At 34.7% G+C, this 19,730-nt stretch overlaps 1 protein-coding gene across 13 annotated transcripts in view; it reads right to left on the bottom strand.

Moving 5' to 3' along the window:
- CNOT6L (CCR4-NOT transcription complex subunit 6 like) overlaps positions 1-19,730 on the bottom strand; it is a 103,614-nt gene that overhangs the window by 24,228 nt on the left and 59,656 nt on the right. For 8 of the 13 annotated variants that reach the window (XM_054683779.2, XM_063809517.1, XM_003310327.6 and 5 more), the window contains exons 5-8: positions 19,639-19,728; positions 10,744-10,812; positions 7,152-7,309; positions 4,601-4,755 (exon numbers count right to left, since the gene is read on the bottom strand). In XM_054683779.2, coding sequence (XP_054539754.1) covers positions 4,601-4,755; positions 7,152-7,309; positions 10,744-10,812; positions 19,639-19,728 — 472 coding nt within the window. Of the gene's footprint in view, positions 1-4,600; positions 4,780-7,151; positions 7,310-10,743; positions 10,813-19,638; positions 19,729-19,730 lie in introns of all 13 variants that reach the window. The other 5 variants (XM_009447688.5, XM_054683780.2, XM_009447686.5 and 2 more) reach the window with 1 other exon arrangement.

Here is a 19,730-nt window from a genome sequence, read left to right as displayed (position 1 = left end):
GCCTCCTGAGTAGCTGGGATTACAGGCGCCCACCACCAAGCCCAGCTAATTTTTCTATTTTTAGTAGAGACAGGTTTTCACCATCTTGGCCAGGCTGGACTTAACTCCTGACCTTGTGATCTACCCGCCTCAGACTCCCAAAGTGCTGCCATTATAGGGGTGAAACACCACGCCCAGACTGTACAGCTCTTTTAACCACTGAAAGTGCATCCACATTCATTATTTTAACCCCATAAGAAACCTCTGAAGTGGAACAGTTATTATCTATATTCGAAAGGTACAGAAACTGTAGTACAAAGTCGTAATGTTATGATCCAGGTTGAATAGAAATTACCAGAAGAGTACAGATCAAAATCTCATTTTCAAAAAAAATCCTACGTACAAATTCTAAATGCAACAACCACCTATGACACAGGAAATTAATAACTGAGAGACCAGTGAGATGGGAGTATCACAACAGTAATGATACTGTACCATTTTGGAATGATACTATGACCTCTGAAAACCCTCCTTCCAAGCACAGAACTACCTGTGATAATAGAAGAAAAAAAGCAAGGATTTGGCCTTACCTGGTACCTCTGAGAATGGAAGCAGGTTAGGAAGTACAGCAAGAACTAAGTGCCATGACAACCTAAGTTCCCAATCCTATGATAAGAGATTGCCTCTTCACAGTGCAATGATCACACTGTTCTAAATTGCTGTTTTCATCTTTCCCTTTCTCATTGACTTGAAATAAAGCATGATAAGGAGGTCAGAACTGCTAATCTCAGGAACAGCAAGTCTAACATATAGGTCTGCTTTCATCTTCATTTTTTCCCCCACTATTAAGTTGTGTATCTGGCTCCAAGACCCAATTCTACTTAATGGTTAAGTCTATAGGACAAAACATGGCAAAAAGAAATTTAAATTATGAGTCTAAAGCATGTATCTACGGCCAGGCGCAGTTGCTCACGCCTGTAATCCCAGCATTTTGGGCGGCCGAGGAGGGCAGATCACCTGAGGTCGGGAGTTTGAGACCAGCCTGACCAACATGGAGAAACCCTGTCTCTACTAAAAATACAAAATTAGTCAGGCATGGTGGAGCATGCCTGTAATCCCAGCTACTCAGGAGGCTAAGGCAGGAGAATTGCTTGAACCTGGGAGGCGGAGGTTGCAGTGGGCCAAGATCACGCCACTGCACTCCAGCCTGGGCAACAAGAGTGAAACTCCGTCTCAAAAAAAAAAAAAATGTATTTACAACTCAGTTTCTACATATACATTATATACATATAAGAAACATATGCATATGTATGAATGTATTTTATAAAATGCTTTGGAACGTAAATAATACTTGTTAAAAGACAAAGCAAAAGCTGAGATCTGGTATTTTATCACTCAAAGTTCTATTTTCTAGTATCTCTATGCATCTAACTCCCAAAAAATGATGTTCACAATGATGACCAAACAGGTGCTGCCAAATCCTGAAGTAGATTCTGAATCCCCCAAAACTAAACTAGAATAATGTGATTTAAAGAATAGTGTATTATATTCTAATTATCTGAATATTGGTAACTTGTGTCCTAGCCTTAACTAAACAATACTCCATCCTTTCATCATGATGCATTAGAGATTTTTATTATAGTATTTTGCTATAAATGGCAATTATGATAGTTTCCATTTATTGTTGCGTATTCTGTACCAGTTTTTCATGTATGATTAAACAGTCATCAGTGAAGATGAGGAATTATCAGATACTCTGATTACAGAAGAAAGAGACTGAGAGTAAGTACAGTGTCGACTACTCTTCCACAGTTATCTTTGTTAGTTTTGTAACCTCTACAAAAATGATCTTACAAGATAAGAATATACAAATGAAGAAACAGGTCCAGAAATGGTAAGTCTTTCAACATTATATAGCTAAATAAATAGAAGAAGCACCTGGCTTCAAAACTCACAGTCTTTTTTTGCCCTATATTTCCAATCTAAAGAAAGAATAAAGGCAGGGTAGAATACTTCAAATTCCAAATAGTTGGCACTGAATAGTCAGCTAAGACATGGATAAATATCTGGTACTGGGACAGAAGGTGGTTTTGTTCTACCTATAGGAGGTATATAGTCCTGTCATTCCAGGAAAGAAGTTGAAAAGAGGTACAATATACTGATGTATCACACTCAATCTGTTGCCAGATCCATGTTACTATTCAGGAAAAAAGAGTTGAGGAAGAAAAGAAAAACAGGTGACACATCTAAGTACTTCCTATGTGCTCATTACTTAACTAGTTCACAGCATTTTTAATAATTCAAGAATCAATTTGCAAATACCCAGATAACAGTTCTAACTGTTATTTCAAAGCCTTAACTACTTCTAGTAAATTGTTAAGGAATTTTAGATTTTTCCTCTCAAAACTGTGAGAGTAATAATAAAAATCTTCCATATTATCTTGAAAGAAACTATAGCAAATAGAAAAAGAGCCTGATGTTAGATGTCTCAAGTTTACTGGTGCATTTTTTTTTTAAGCTATGGTGTTTCAAGGGGATTTGTGTATGAACATAGGTAACAAATATCGTCAGGCACGGTGGCTTATGTCTGTAATCCCAGCACTGTGGGAGGCTGAGGCGGGTGGATTGCTTGGACCCAGGAGTTCAAAACCAGCCTAGGGCAACACAGCAAGACCCCATCTCTACAAAAAATACAAAAATTAGTTAGGTGTGGTGGCATGCACGTGTAGTCTCAGCTACTCAGGGTGCTGAGGTGACAGAATCACCTGAGCCTGGGGAGGTTGAGGCTGCAGTGAGCCATGATCGCCACTGCACTCCAGCCTGGGTGACAGAGTAAGACTCTGAGACCCTGTCTAAAAACAAAAACAAATGTCAAATTCAGGGCAATTTTTCTAAATGAGGTAATCTTATAAGAGGTATTAGTGATATCAAAAGCTCAAACAAGAAGGCTAAAGATTCAGTTTATTACAGTAGTTAAAAGCATGGACTATGAAATCAGACTACTGTGTAACTTGAACTAGTTATTGAACTTGTCTGTACCTTGGTTTCCTCATCTTTAAAAACAAGGAAATAGGTGTATAGCTGCCTGTAAGAGTTGCTTTAAAATTTGAACAAGACAACTAATATAAACAATTCGAAAAGGCTGACAGATGGTAAACACTCTGGAAGTACGGTCATATACCATATAACAAGATTTCAGTCAACAAGGGACTACATGCCGATGGTAGTCCCACAAGACTATAATGGAGCTGAAAAATTCCTATCACCCAGTGATGATGTAGCTGTCTTAACATCACAGCACAATACATTACCTTTTTTACGTCTAGATATGTTTAGACTCAAATGCCATTGTGTTACAATTGTCTATTTACTACAGTAACATGCTGTACAGGTTTCTAGCCTGGGAACAACAGGCTATACCTTATAGCCTAGGTGTATAGTGCTGTACCATCTAGGTTTGTGTAAGTGCACTTCATGATGTTCCCACAACAACAAAATCACCTAATGATGCATTTCTCAGAACATATTCCAGTAGTTAAGAGATACGTAGTTTTAATAGAATTATTCTAAAATGCATAAAAAATTACCAAACCATTAGAAGAATTTAGTATATTCTGACCTCAAATACTACAAGGCTTTGTACTAATTATTAACCAAAATAAGAATATCTCTACTACAAATTCATGGAAAAGACAGGAAAGTAGGCATAGATAAATGGGAAGTGGACCAAATATCTTTCAAATTCATTGAATTTGTTTACTTAAAATAGCATGTCATGCTGGTAATATGCTTGGATCAATAAAAACAGATTGGCTTTGATAAAATAGATGTAAAATGGGGAAATACTGGAAAACAGCTGTAAGCATGTATATGCTTATCCTGTAAGATGATTTCCTAACGTATGAAATCGAAACTATTAATCATGGGATTCAACCTCTATCAGATGTCACGTTTCATTTTCCATTGCCCTGTCTCAGTCAACCCTTTTAACTCTCTACCTCCATATGCTCTGTGCCTGCCTCTCTTATCTACCCAGGCAGATCTCTATCTTATATTACACCATATGATATTGCAATTGTCTTATATGCCTAGTTTTTCCTACTGGATTTGAGCTTTCAGTGAGATTAGGAACTATGTCTTGACTATCTTTGTGTCTGTTGTGTCTAGCAAGGACTTATCACAAAGCAAATGCTCAGTATACATTTAGTGAATAAATGATTTTAAAATGAATGATTCTCAAAAATCAATTATTAAAAAAAAAATCACAGAAAAGAAACCCAGATCACTTATGGCCAACCTTAAAAGGTATCACTTTCTTTTTTTACACAAAAACTAATACTTTACTTCATGAAAATATGTTCTGAAATACGAGACCATTCAAGTCTGTATCTCTTAAAATGTTCAGTGTTATTTGGTAATAAAAGCATAAGGAATAATACAATAAATATCCTTATTTCGAATACACAGCCTGAGAAATGAAACATTAACAACAGTTTTAAGTTGCATAATACTTGTTTTCTAGCTTTCTGTTGATTTTATAGGGCGAAACCAAAGACAATTTTAAAGTGTAAGCATTTAAATAAATAAAAGTACACCATTGTGCTTTGTTTCCTTAACTTACTTTTCTGTTTTGAAGAATATTGCACAACCATCTACATGCTTTCTCTCCTGCTCAGACATGATTTTGGCACGTGACTTTGGAGAAAAAAATCCATCATATCCACGCTCCTTCAATGCTGGCAGAAAGAGAGTGAAGTATTGCTCTGTTTCCACTTCCTGAGATGAAAGAAAAGTTATCATCTATATGACAGAGGGAAAATGCTGATTAAGATATTAAAATGTTCAGCATTATAAGATGTAACTTAGTAAAAATAATTCACATAGCAAATATTATCTTACTATCTTACCTGATTGCTAGCAGCTGCTACTTGACAATGGCAGCTTTTTAAACATGAAAGAATCAGAAAGGTGACATGATTTTCTCATGCTCACACAGATAGTAACAGGAGTAGGACTACATCCCAAGGTCTCTTGATTCCCAATTTACAGTTCACTCCATTATACTTTACTTCCTCAAGACTGGCAACTAAACAAAGCAAGTTGGGTATATGATAGATTCTGTGATAGGGAATAGTAATTTATATATAAAAAGGTAATTTAAAAACTTGCATATCCTTCTGAACTATGGTGGAAAGAAATGATACCCAAGAGTGAGAAACGTAAAATCTATCCACAAAAAATTCTACTTTAAGAAATTTTTAAGTACCTAAATCGCAATCATCCAATGGCCTCTATTAATTTGATAATTATTAGTCTATTTTATTCTTTGACTCATAAAATATTTTAACAGGTCTTTCTAAATGAAATAAATATGAAGTTAATTTATGTATGCAGATGTTTCTAACAGCATGAGTTTATGACAGCAAAAACCCATAAACAACTAAATGTGTCCAATGGTATGGGAAAAGCTACATCAATATACGTTCATATAATTAATGAGTTTTGAAGAATTTTAGTAACACGGAAAATCCATTAAGTACAATAAATAAGAAACAAAATGTATCTGTAAATATATTTTACTTAATGTGTAGAAGAAAAATACTCCAGAAGTTTTAACACAACTATCTTATGACATGAAATTAGGTATTTCCCTCCATCATGCTTTATATTTTTTCAAAATTTTCAACTTCTCTAGAATGATCTCTTTTTAATACAGTATAGTATTATAGCATTGCTTTTATAATAAGACAATTTTCTTAAATTATGTTCTATCCTTCAAACTGCTATATTTAGGAGGGTGTGAGGCTGTTATCACTACAAATACTAAACCAAGAAGTAGACAAGAAACTACAATAGCCTGATTTTGTTTGCCTCCTCCTCTCCCCAATTCTCTGTTAGTCTCACTATTTAGAAGAAATTTTATTTTAATTTTAAAAGATTTTTACTTTTTTCCCAAGCAACCTAAAAATAAATTATCAAGCTACTCTGTTACATAAAAATTTTTTAAATAATTTTTCCTCTCAGGCTATGATGAAAAGAATGTGTGAAATTGTAACACACAACTCTTTTTTTTTTTTGAGACAGAATCTCGCTCTGCCATCCAGGCTGGAGTGCAGTGGTGCAATCTCTGATCACTGCAACCTCTGCTTCCTGGGTTCAAGCGATTCTCATGCCTCAGGCTCCCAAGTAGTTGGGATGACAGGTGCACGCCACCTTGCCTGGCTAATTTTTGCATTTTTAGTAGATATGGGGTTTCACCACGCTGGCCAGGCTGGTCTCAAACTCCTGACCCCAAGGGATCCACCCGCCTCGGCCTCCCAGAGTACTGGGACTATAGGCGTGAGCCACCATGCCCGGCCTGTAACACACAACATTTTTAAACACCTTTAAGAAACAGTAAGTTTCTGAGTTGATGAATATGTTAATTAGCCTCATTTGATCATTTAAAAAAATATATATGTATCAAAACATCACAATGTACCCCATAAACATATACAATTATTTGTCAATTAAAAATTTTTAAACCTTTAAGCACTTAATATGTTTTGAAAGTTGCTAAGAAAAAAGTTACTAAAAACTATTCAAACATCTTTTTGGCTAATCATTAGCTAAATTTTGAAGCAACAGAACACATTTCATGAAAAGATGCTGCTTCTTCAGTAAAGTTCAATTAATAAAGTGCTATAAAACAGAAGAATCTAAATTTTAGAGATGGTTTATAAAGTAAGGTAAGGCAAATACGCATGATTTATAGTACAATATATTAAAATATGTCTGTTTAAGGAATAACTGTGGGCAAGCTTTTTTTTTTTAAAAAACAGACTCCAATACAAGGTAAATTTATATTCCTAAAAGACTGGCCATCTTCTGTGGTTTTCTCTTTCAGCAATACCAATGATCATGAGGTGAATATTAACATGAACGGTAAGATTATTTCCACTTAAGAAAATAGTAAATAAATATAAGTAGGTGGTTGTATTCAGTCAGCAAAATAGTTTCACTATGGAAATGTCTTAAATGCTTATTTAAATTGTCCATTATTTTTAAGAGGAGAGAAAACAATTCTTTTTGAGCTTTGGCTCTAAACACAGGATCTCTCCCAGTGGTCAGATCTTCTCTTATGTTTAAGTTCACCTTTTAAGTTAAAGACAGTTTAATTTCTATGGTGTTACCTGAAGACTAATGATATCTGCGTCACAGTTAACAATTTCTTCCATAATTCCCTTTTTCCTGTATTCCCAGTTTAATGCCCAGGATGGGCAATAGCCATATAGCTGCCGGGTAGCGTATTTATCACATAACACATTGTAACACATAACCGTGAATGATGCTAAGAAGTGGGAGAAAAAACAACAGACAAACGGGAGAAAATTAGGCAACTTTTTCTAAAGCAATATCATGTGTACACCTGCACAAGCACACACACATACGCCACATATCATCATTGTAAAATGCCTAGGCAAGATAAAGATTGCTAATCTACTAAAACATCATTGGAGTCTATCATACAAAATTTATTTTATTAAGTCTAGAATTAGACTAACAGCTCATATTTGAGAGTTTTAAGGAAATTTATTTTAATAAAAAATTTAAATTTTAAATCTGCTAATTTTTTGCTTATAACTTTGAGAAAAGCTTCTTTAAATGAGTGGAACAAAAGTAAACTGTAGTTGCATTTTAATTAAAGAACTCTAATCTCATTACCTCTTATTAACAAAATATCTAAGTATTTTTTGTGCCTCCTACTGCTATCATTACTTTGAAGCAGAAGAGTATGGACTAACAAAATTTAGTTGTAAGAGAATCATTTTTGTCAATCAAATGTTCATTTCTGAAATAAAATGCTCATTTTTAAATGTCCTTTAACTATAAAAAGACTGTGAGCAAACTAATAGTAGAAGATGGTTTGCACCCTTGCTACTCAAAACTGTGCTGTGAAGACCAGCAGCATCAGTAATCAATCACCTGGGAATTTAGAAATGCAGAATCTGTGGCCCCATGAACACCTCTTTTGGACAGGATGTGCAATTTAACAAAATCTCCAGGTGATTCATATGCACTTGCATGTTAAAGTCTGAAAAGCCCTGATTTTTATCAGTAATTCTCCATCTTGGCTGCCTAGTAGAATCACTTTGTAGAGCTTATAAAGAAAATGCTGAAGTAAGGGTCTGACTCCAGACTAATTAAGTTGAAATATTAAGAGTCTAGCTATTCGTATTTTTAAAAAGGATCCCAGCATCCCAGGTGATTATAATGAACAGACATGGTTGAGAATCACTTATTTAAATAAGACGTGAGGAATTCAAAGTGAAGTGACACTTGATTGAAGTTGGTTCTGTTTCAGATGATGGAAAAGGTATTAAGAGAAACTCAGTTCAGTCCCCTGGGGGGTCTGACTGGTGACCATTTTGTACACTGGGAGCTAAATTTCAATTTGAGTTGACTTGTACTTTCTGAGTATTTATCTTGGAAATGACCCAGCATCATTTTCAAGCCACTACACTGTGAAGTAAGCACCCTGAATTTACCTTACTATGCTTCTCAGTATTTGAAATGTCATTTGGAAGTAAGGCGAAAGAGGCAGACTGCCATTTGCTTCATTCCGTTTTTTCCTAAGACTTTGTAAACTGAGATTTCATTAAAAAGATCAGAGATTGCAATTTTTATAATATAGCCAAAACTCTTTATATCCCTGCCAGTGCCTGAGAATGAACCAGCAATTTTTAAACAGAAGTAAAAACTACCTAAGTGTTATTACCACTCATCTCTTATACTCTGTTTCTATCTGGGACCTTTTTCATTATCTAGGCTTGATTTCCATATAGTTTATCATGTTTTTAAGCAATAAATCACCCTTAGCCACCACAAAGTATTATACACATCCCTCTATGCATCAGAAGTAAAATGCATTTTTAACAGTAACTTTTTTTCAGCACTCAGATCCTACTCAGAGAAGCACCATACCTCACAAGAAAAGTCCACACTAGTTTTTCAATAAAGAAAACCCAAGAACAGATTACTTTGAGAATTTAGCAATTAATGAAAATTTGTTTCTATTGTTCCTTTTCTTAATGGAAATGTAGCTGTGCAATATTAGAAAATCTTTTCTTCAAGATTATGTTCACTCATAGTCAAAAGGGATTACTATGAAGAATTAGAAAATGGTGTTTTTAACATCAGAAGGGAATAATTAATTATACACTAGGAAAGGCCAAGTATAAAATAAATCTATCTAGCTTTAAGTTTTGTAGAAAACCTTAGGTACTCCTTTCACTTAAACACCAACATGCAACCTGATAGTAAAAATGTTATTCATAACACTGACACAATGCCTCTTAAAACAAGCTGATATTGCAGCTCTAGAGTGGGTTGGTTTTAAAATTATTACCTCTGAAAGACACAAAAATGTACTGCATATTATAATATTTTGTAGTGTTATTAAATGCAAATAGAACCATGAAGAGGCTATATATCCCACATTTCCAAATACTAAAAAAAAAAAGACTTGTTCTGAATCCTCTTAACTTAAAAAAAGCCCAAAACTCACAAACAAAAGGCCTTTATATTGCTCAAAATATATATAAAGTCTAATTGTGATTTACCCTTTAACAATTAATTATCTCTTTTTTTGAGACAGGGTCTTGCTCTGTGTCCTAGGCTGGAGTGCAATGGCAAAATCTTGGCTCACTGTATGTAAACTCCGCATCCCAGGTTCAAGCGATTCTCGTGCCTCAGCCTCCTGAGTAGCTGGGATTACAGGAGTGTGCTACCACGACCTGGCTAATTTTTGTGTTTTTAGTAGAGATGGGGTTTCACCATGCTGGCCAAGCTAATCTTGAACTCCTGGCCTCAACAGATCTGCCCGCCTTGGCCTCCCAATGTGCTGGGATTACAGGCATGAGCCACAGTGCCCAGCCAAAATGTATTAATGTAGTACTATTCTGTGACTGGTTTAATCTTCATATCCAAACACTTAGAATTTTCATTTAATTTTAAAATGAAATTAGATATCATGAAAATTATTACTCTTGTGATAAAAAAAAGACATTTCGAAAAACGGTAATTCATAACTTATTTTAAGTAGAATTCCCATGCCTAAAATATCAAATATGAAGAAGCTTTATAAATGTCAAACCATTATTGGTCCCTGCAAACAGATAAAGGCTTATGTTTTCTACATTACTTCAGTTCTAGAAATGCTAGATTATATCCTTATATTGCTCAAATACTATGTACTACTTCTACACCCCTGGGCTGGTATTATACTTTGTTGCCAGTATAGTAAATATATGTCTAGTCTACATTATTCTTCCATAAATGTTATCTATCTCTCAAGAAAGATCAAGTACTTCTCAGTAGTTTAAAATTTTTCACAAGAAATATCATTGTTCTCATTTTTCTTAAATCACCCAATACTCTCTATGAAGATGCCATTTGGAAAGCTGTATTATAGAAATAATTTTAAAACCAAGGGCTGCATTACTTAAATCTTAAATCACCCAATACTCTCTATGAAGATGCTATTTGGAAAGCTGTATTACAGAAATAATTTTAAAACCAAGGGCTGCATTACTGTGAAAGATATAAGACACCTATTGACAGGTCTATCTTAATGTGGACTTTTTAAAAGTCTATCCATCAGTATTTTTAAATGCATCTACCCATGAAAGGTAAAAATGAAGTCTTATTTATTACAGATCATGAAGCCCAAATAACATTTTAAGAATTTCTGAAAAAAAAGGAAGAATGAGAAAAACTATTTACCTGACGGCAGAATTTGGTCTCGTTCTTTTAATGTAATCCATGGCCTCGGAGGAAGCTGCTCTGGATGAACTGAAAAAAATTTTGTAAACATAGGTTAATTTCATGTGTTTCTGAAATCTGAAATGTGTTTATAATGTCAAAAACACTTCTGTTTTCTATTCTGCTGTAACGGCCTGCAAACTGACTTAATCTAATGCTGAAATTTAATGAAGATTAAGGAGCCAAAGGAAATTTCAGAAAAGCTATGCAGAGAACACAGAACTAATACAAGAAAATAACATTAGGAAATTCATTAATGGCATTTTCACTTACATGGTATTTACGAAAAGTACCTATTTAAAACCCTATGTAAAATCTTAAGTTTCTAATTATATATGTAAATTGTATTGACTTAGCCTTGTGGGAAATCAAAGCCATCTGAAATTCCAACCCTGATGAATTAAAATACTCAAACATCTTTAAAACAGAAAAAAGTACATATGGATGAATTAAAGTTAGTGAATTTTCTAGTGGGGCCTTCATTTTCTGATTTTACTCTTTTATAATGTCAACACAAAACAAGAGATAAGGATAGAACCACATTATGCAGAAAAAAGGTAGGCACTTGTTAGACATTAATTGCTCAGATATGGTTATCAATACTATGGAACTAAATGCTACCTAACTACCAGATGAGTTAAGATTTAACTACCCCCTTTTCTTTTCCTTTCAAAATCTTTGAAATTACAGGACAACTTGATTCAAGTTTGCAGATTTGCCCATGGCATTAATGGCTGAGAAATGTATTCCCTTAAAACAACACTCCATCTTTATCTAGCCACAGAAATTTTGACCAAAGTAGCCCAGATCTTTAAAACTGTCACTTTATTAACAGTTTTGGTGTTCTGAAAGTCTACCTATATGATACTCTGTTTTAGCAGCCATACTTTTCACAGAGTAGAATGAACTCTATTTCATATATTCCATATCTTGCCAGGAAAGAAAAGAAGGTTATAAGATGACAGACAAATCATCCAGCTTGTTCAACATACTGAATCCCAGAAAACAATCTTCTGGCTATGTGAGTGCCATGGCAGAGTCACAGCAAGTGTCTCAAAAATGAAAAATCTAATATAGAAACAGAAAGAGTAAACAAAAAAATTTCTAGCTATTGGGATCCTTAATTAGCAAAATCTACCTAAGCTGGCTTGCTTAAAAATTCAGAAATCCGGCCCGGCGCGGTGGCTCATGCCTGTAATCCCAGCACTTTGGGAGGCCGAGGCGGGCGGATCACGAGGTCAGGAGATCGAGACCATCCTGGCTAACACGGTGAAACCCCGTCTCTACTAAAAATACAAAAAATTAGCCGGGCGTGGTAGCGGGCGCCTGTAGTCCCAGTTACTCGGGAGGCTGAGGCAGGAGAATGGCGTGAACCCGGGAGGCGGAGCTTGCAGTGAGCCGAGATCGCGCCACTGCACTCCAGCCTGGGCGACAGAGCGAGACTCCGTCTCAAAAAAAAAAAAAAAAAAAAAATTCAGAAATCCAGAAACTTCTAAAATAAAACAGGTAATATAATATCAACATTTTGGTGCTTCCAAATCTTAACTAGTGTATCACAATGTAGCAGTTTAAGTATAATGCAATCAACAATATCCAAAGAGCCAAAAACATAATATGAGCAAATACTCTATCTCACTACTAACCAGCAAAATTAAAAAAGATGAAATGGCATATTTGTTACCCAAGTTCACGCAAAATTTTTAAGTTCAATAACATCCAGGACTTGTGATGGCGATAAACAGCATGTACAGCTGGTAGGAATATGAATTAGTACAGCTATCTTGAGCACAAACTGGCATCTTTTAAAATTTAAAACACCCATGTCCCTATGACTGAGTAAAATTCTATTTCCTGGGATCAGCCCTATCTTCTTTAAGCAGGATTCAAAAAGATATCCATTACAGCATTGTTTATATTAACGAAAGCAATAGTAAATGGCTAAATAATATCCATTTTAAGAAAGTCTATGCTATAGTTTAAAAAGATAAATATGTATTCAAGTGGAAATATATCCATGGAACACTGTTGAGTAAAAAGAAGTAGAAAAAAATAGAATAACAAAATGTGATATATTTTATTTAAAAATGTTTAAACCATACACTAAAAGTTATAGTATAAAACTTCTGCTGGTATAATTTTTGTATGTAAATGCCTACCAGAAAGTAAAAGGATATACACCCAACTCACAAGTATGATTACCTGCATGGAAGGGACTGTGATTAAAAGTAATGATTAAAAGAAATTTTAATCATAACAGGAATTTTAACGTTTTTTTACAAAAGGATAATATATTCATGTGAGACATGCATTTAAAGTCAGTTTGTTTTTTTTTTTGAGACAGAGTCTTGCTCTGTCACCCAGGCTGGAGTGCAGTGGCGCCATCTCAGCTCACTGCAAGTTCCACCTCCCGGGTTCACGCCATTCTCCTGCCTCAGCCTCCCGAGTAGCTGGGACTACAGGCGCCCACCACCACACCCAGCTAATTTTTTTTGTATTTTCAGTAGAGACGTGGTTTCACCATGTTAGCCAGGATGGTCTCGATCTCCTGATCTTGTGATCCGCCTGCCCCAGCCTCCCAAAGTGCTGGGATTACAGGCGTGAGCCACTGCACCTGGCCTAAAGTCAGGTTTTTTAAAGATGAAACTACATGGCCAATGATATCACCAATGATATGACAAAACAAAGAAATAAAGAGTTATATGGGCTACTATCACATACAATAAATAAATATATTGGTGACCCAATCTTCAACAGAGCTCAAGAGAGCCAACCTTCCTCCCCACACCTAACACTGACTGGCAGCACTAGGCCTGATCTGCCTACAGTGCAGGTGTCAGCTGAACCTGAAGAGACAAACCAAATCTACATGTTAAACCTAAACAGGGTAACTGTCTGCTGAAATCACAGATTTAAAAAGCATCAGAAGTCTCCTAACATAATATCCAAAATGTCCAGGGTACAAATAAAAAGCACTGGTCATACCAAGAACCAGGAAAATCACAACTTAAGTGTTAAAAGACCAACAGACACCAACACTGAGCTGAATCAGATGTTGAAATATCTGACAGATTTTAGAACAGCCATCATAAAACTGCTTGAACAAGTAATTACAAATATCCCTGAAAAGAATAGAAAAATCCAGCAAATACAGAGAAATTATTATTTTAAAAGTATCAGATAGATATTATCCAACTGAAAAATACAATAACTTAAATTTTAAAAGTCATTGGAAAGGCACAATAATAAAGATGCCAAAAGATAAAAATCAGTGAACTTGAGAATGAATCAGGAGAACTTAGTCTGAAAAACAAAAAGAAAACAGACTGAAACAAATGAACAGAGCCTGAAAAAACCTGTGGAACTATAATTTTTTTAAAAAATCTAGATTAGTATTATCAGAGTTCCAGAAGGACAGGAGAAAGGATGTGGAGCTAAAAAAGTATTCTATGAGAGAACAGGTGAACATTTCCAAATTTATGTGAAAGACTTACACCTAACAAATTTAAGAAGGTGAGTAAACTTCAAATATCAAGAGCCCAAAGAAATCCATGCTAAGACAGATCGTAACTAAACTTCTGAAAACTAAAGAAAGAACCTTAAAAACATCAGACAGAAATAGCATATTACCTATAGGACATCAATTCAAATGACACTAGATTTCTTTTAAGAAACCATGAAAGCCTAAGGAAGTGGTACAATATTTTTCAAGGACTGAAAGAAAAGAACTGTCAACTGGAAATTCTGTATCCAGAAAAACTATCCTTCAGAAATCAAGGGGAAATAAAGATGTTAACAAAGGAAAACACTTCCATTGCTAGCAGACCTGCCCTTAAAAAATAGCTAAAAGAGGGCCAGATGCAGTGGATTACACCTATAATCCCAGCACCTTGGAAGGCTGAGATGGGAAGATCACTTGAGGCCAGGAGTTTAAGACCAGCCTGGCCAACATAGTGAGATCCCATCTCTACAAAAATATTAAAAAATTAGCCAGACGTGGTGACGTGAGCCTGTAGTCCCTAGCCACTCGGGAGGCTAAGATAGGAGCATCACTTCAGCCCAGGAGTTGGAGGCTGCAGTGAGCTAAGGAAACTCTCTAAATATCAAGGAAAACAGAAATGGAACACCAAAAAAGGAAAGAACAAGGAATCAGTAAAGTAAATGTGCAGCAAGATAGAAAGTTTGAATAACCATGAATATAAAACACATGAAAATACACCCTAAGTATATATAATTGAAAAGCTGAAATAACTACAAGAAGAAAGACAAACCTACCATTTTGACATAGCTTTATTGGTAATGAATAAAACCAAAGTAATCATTAAGTACATCTAACACATTCAAACAATATAATGAACAAACAAACTAACATATAGGATACTGCATCTAATGAGAAGAGACATTCTTCTCAAGTGCATACTTAATTACAAAAATTAATCATCTGCAGAGGTAATAAATATTTTTAACATTTAAATTAATCAAGATATGTTCTCTAACCACCATGGAATTAAGCTAGGGACCTATGACAAAGAAAACTGGAAGAACTCCTCTGAAAATAAAGAAACAAGTTTCTAAATGACTCACAGGCCAAGGAAGAAATAAGGGCTATTAGAAAATATGCTGAACTGAATGATAATGAAAATAATAGAAACTAAAGCTTGTGAGATACAGCTAAAAGCCACTTTAGAGAAATATTTATACATAAATATATACATAAATATATTTGAGGAAAAAAAAGCAAGACTGGAAATTAAGGCATGTTCACCTTAAGCTAGAAAAAGAATAGCAAATGAAAGCAGAAGAAAGGAAAAAATAAAGAAATTAATAATATTGAAAACAAACATACAATAAAGAAGACCAATGAAGCTAAAAGTTGGTTCTTCTTTTCAAAGAAAATATTAATAAATGCCTGCATAATTTATCATCTGCATAAATTAATATCTGAAATGGAAAAAAGACATCACTACACAACCTATGGATATTAAGACATCATAAAATATTCTGAACAACTTTCGGCCCGTAAATTTGAAGATTTACATAAAATCGGCAAATTTCCAGAAAACACAACTTTCAGAAACTCATAGAAAGAGAAATGGAAATCAGAATAGTACTATAATTATTAAAGAAATTAAATCAGTAATTTAAAACTTCCTACCAGAAAAAAAAAAAACCCAGAAAGAAAAAAAAAAATTCAACCTTAAATAAATTCTTCCAAACAACAGAAAATAAGGAAATACTTAAATAAATTTTATAAAACCAGTGTAACTTTAATATCACAACTTGACAAGGACACTGAAGAAAAAGAAGTACTGGCCAATTTCAGTCATAAACACAGATGCAAAAAATCCTATATAGGCTGGGCGCACTGGCTCACATCTGTAATCCCAACATTTTGAGAAGCCAAGGTGAGCTGATTGCTTGAGGTCAGGAGTTCGAGACCAGCCTGGCCAACATGACAAAACCCTGTTTCTACTAAAAACATAAAAATTAGCTAGGCGTGGTGGTGTGTGCCTGTAATCCCAGCTACTCAGGAGGCTGAAGCAGGAGAATCGCTTGAACCTGGGAAGTGGAGGTTGCAGTGAGTCGAGATCATGCCACTGCACTCCAGCCTGGGTGACAGAGCGTAACTCCATCTCATAAAAATAAATAAATAAATAAATAAATAAATCCTAAATAAAATATTAGCAAACTGAATCTAGGGTATAAAAAGATAATAATTTATCATAATCTTGTTGGCTTTATTCTAGGAATACCAAAGGTGGTATAACATACAAAAAAACCATCAATATAATTACCATATTAAAGGATAAAAATAATCTACTCATCTTAATAAAGAAAAGCATCTGATAAAATTCAAAATCTACTCATGTTAAAAAAAAAAAACTTGCCTAGCAAACTAGGAATAGAAAAAACTTCCTTCATCTGATGAAGTTTATCTATATAAAAACTACAGTGAATATGATACTTAATCAAAAATTATGAAATTAGACAAGGATGCCCATTATCACCACTTTTAGCTAGTTAGTAAGAGCAGGTTGGCAAGAAAATTAAAAGGATTAGAAATGGAGTAATACAACTCTCATTACTTGCAGATGACATAATTGTATACATTAAAATAAAAAATGCATTAGCATTAAAAACTATTTAGTAAAGTGGTTGAATATGTTCTTTAGCAAGGCGTTTAGTAAGTGTTTAGGAAGATGACTGAATACCAAAAAATATACAAAACTCAGTTGTATTCCATTAATCAGTAACAACCATTAAGTTAGATAAATCTTTAAAATGACTATTTTTAAGCGAATTAAGAAGTTAGTATTTAGAATAAATGTAATACAATATGGGCAAGCCCACTACATAGAAACTTAAAACTACTGAGAGAAATTATAAAAAGCATAACAAATAGAAGAATAGGATCCACTGTTGTAAACATATCAATTATTTCCAAAGCCATCTATAGATTCAATATAATCCCAAATAAAATCTCTACATTTTGGAGAGGGGAGAGATTTAAAAACCTCGTTCTAAAAATTTTAATAAAAATACAAGGTAAAAGAACACAGATGCCAGAACTAGCCAAAATTCTTTAGAATAGGTCAAGGGGGAAGACTTACTCTACTGGATCTCAAGACTTTTTATAAAGCTGTCCATAATTAAACACTGTTACATTGCTATAAAGACTCATGGAAGAGAATAAAGAATCCAGAAACAGACCTACACATACATTGACACCTGATTTATGACAAAGATGACATTAAAAAACAATAGTGAAAGGACAACCTAATCAATAAATGGCTCAGAGTCAATATAAAATACATATGGAAAAGTCAGAAAACCTAATTCTAAACATTAGAAGTAAAAAAAAAAAAAAAAAAAAAAAAAAAACCGGTTTCTAGATAATGACATAGGAGAATATATTCATGATCTTGTGGTATGAAAAAATTCTTAAAAAGGATAAAAGCGGTACCATAACAAAAAAGATCAACAAATTGGACTGGAGTACATTAAAATTTTTCTGTTTGTCAAAAGACAAATTAAGAGAACGAAAAATTTAATAATAGCATGGGAGCACATATTTGCAACATATTACCAAAAAAAAGCTTACATCTAAAACATACAAGAACTCCTTACAAATGACACACATATATGGCTGGATTGACTGGCTACATCTATAGCGACAAGAGTTTTTTTTTTTTTTTTTTTTTTTTTTTTTTTTTTTTTTGAGACGGAGTCTCGCTCTGTCGCCCAGGCTGGAGTGCAGTGGCGCAATCTCGGGTTCAAGCGAGAGGCGAAGGTTGCAACCTTCGCCTCCCGGGTTCAAGCGATTCCCCTGCCTCAACCTCCCAAGTAGCTGGGACTACAGGCACGTGCCACCACACCTGGCTGATTTTTTGTATTTTTAGTAGAGATGAGGTTTCACCATGTTAGCCAGATTGTCTCGATCTCTTGACCTCGTGATCTGCCCACTTGGCCTCCCAAAGTGCTGGGATTACAGGCGTGAGCCACCATGCCCGGCCGAGATATTTAATTTTAAAGTAAGTTAGAAACAGCATACATATGCTATGTATACAGCTTAATTAAATTGCCACATATTCCTAATTCTTTACTAAGAAGGCCTCTATAATAAATTTGCTGATTTCTATTGATCATCTTTTAGTCTTTTTAGCCATAAACTTTTCAGATAATATTACTTTAGTTTTACCTTATTATAAACCTTACTTTATGTGAAGGAGTGGGGAAGAAGGGCGTCTTATGATGAAGAGAATTTTAAAAGAATATAGCCAAAATGTCATCATGGCCACTATGCTGGAACTTATGATTTTTCTAGCTGTTTCAGAATTCTGTTATTTCAGAAAGACATCATGCTAAGAAAAATATTTGTATGCAGTAGTATCTCCATACTTTTACTCATATTTTCAGAGCTTAAGCAAAAAAAAAAAAAAAAAGTTTTAAATCAAATACCTAATAGTCTTCTTTTTTTGTTTTTAATATATATTTTTTTGAGACAGAGTCACGCTCTGTCACCCAGGCTGGAGTGCAGTGGCACGATCTCAGCTCACTGCAGCCTCTGCTTCCCAGGTTCAAGGGATTCTCCTGTCTCAGCCTCCAGAGTAGCTTGGATTACAGGCACGCACCACCACGCCTGGCTAATTTTTGTATGTTTAGTAGAGACGTTTCACCATGGTTTCACCATGTTGGCCAGGCTGGTCTCGGAACTCCTGACCTCAGGTGATCCGCCTTCCTCGGCCACACAAAGTGCTAGGATTACAAGTGTGAGCCACCACATCCAGCCTGGTATTCTTATAGAAGAAAACTTCCATTTGGAATACAATGATTTTAAATTGTATTTAAATAAATCTGGTGTTCTTAATTTAAAACCTAGCTGCAAAATTTCCACAAACGCGTAGTGAATCAAACTAGTCATTTCATTCATTAAAAATGTGTAAAATGTGTGGGTTCCAAGTCATTTGCATCAAATGCAAACAACTAATAACTGTGTATTTTTGTGATTAAGAGAAAGATAATCTTAGATTCACAGCTCTGGCACTGATTAGCTATGTATAAATAAATTACTTTAGTCTCTGAATCTCAGAATTTGCATCTCTAAACTGTGAGTTAAAGTTCCTATGTCCTAGGTTCTTAAACAAAATAATGCAACTAATCTCCTAACATATTGCTTGGTAAATAGAAAACATTCAGTATATGAAAAGAAGAATGTTCCACTAACATAGGATACACAATGGAAGGAACTCCAAACCCATAGGCAATTATAAAAAACAGTCAGATGCTCTTGAGGAACACATATTAGCTAGTTCATAGTATCTGTAGAATTTATTTTACAGCTTTGTCACTAACAGTTACCTGCGAGATTGTCAAGCATGAAGTTCAGTAGCTTTCGGGTTCCATCTGGGTCCTGGTATAAGTTGAGAATATCCTGTGATAAAGGATTGCCT

Source organism: Pan troglodytes, chromosome 3 (genome assembly GCF_028858775.2).
Source record: "Pan troglodytes isolate AG18354 chromosome 3, NHGRI_mPanTro3-v2.0_pri, whole genome shotgun sequence".
NCBI lineage: Eukaryota > Metazoa > Chordata > Mammalia > Primates > Hominidae > Pan > Pan troglodytes.
Note: the sequence above shows the minus strand (reverse complement) of the source record. Positions and strands in the feature narration are given on the sequence as shown.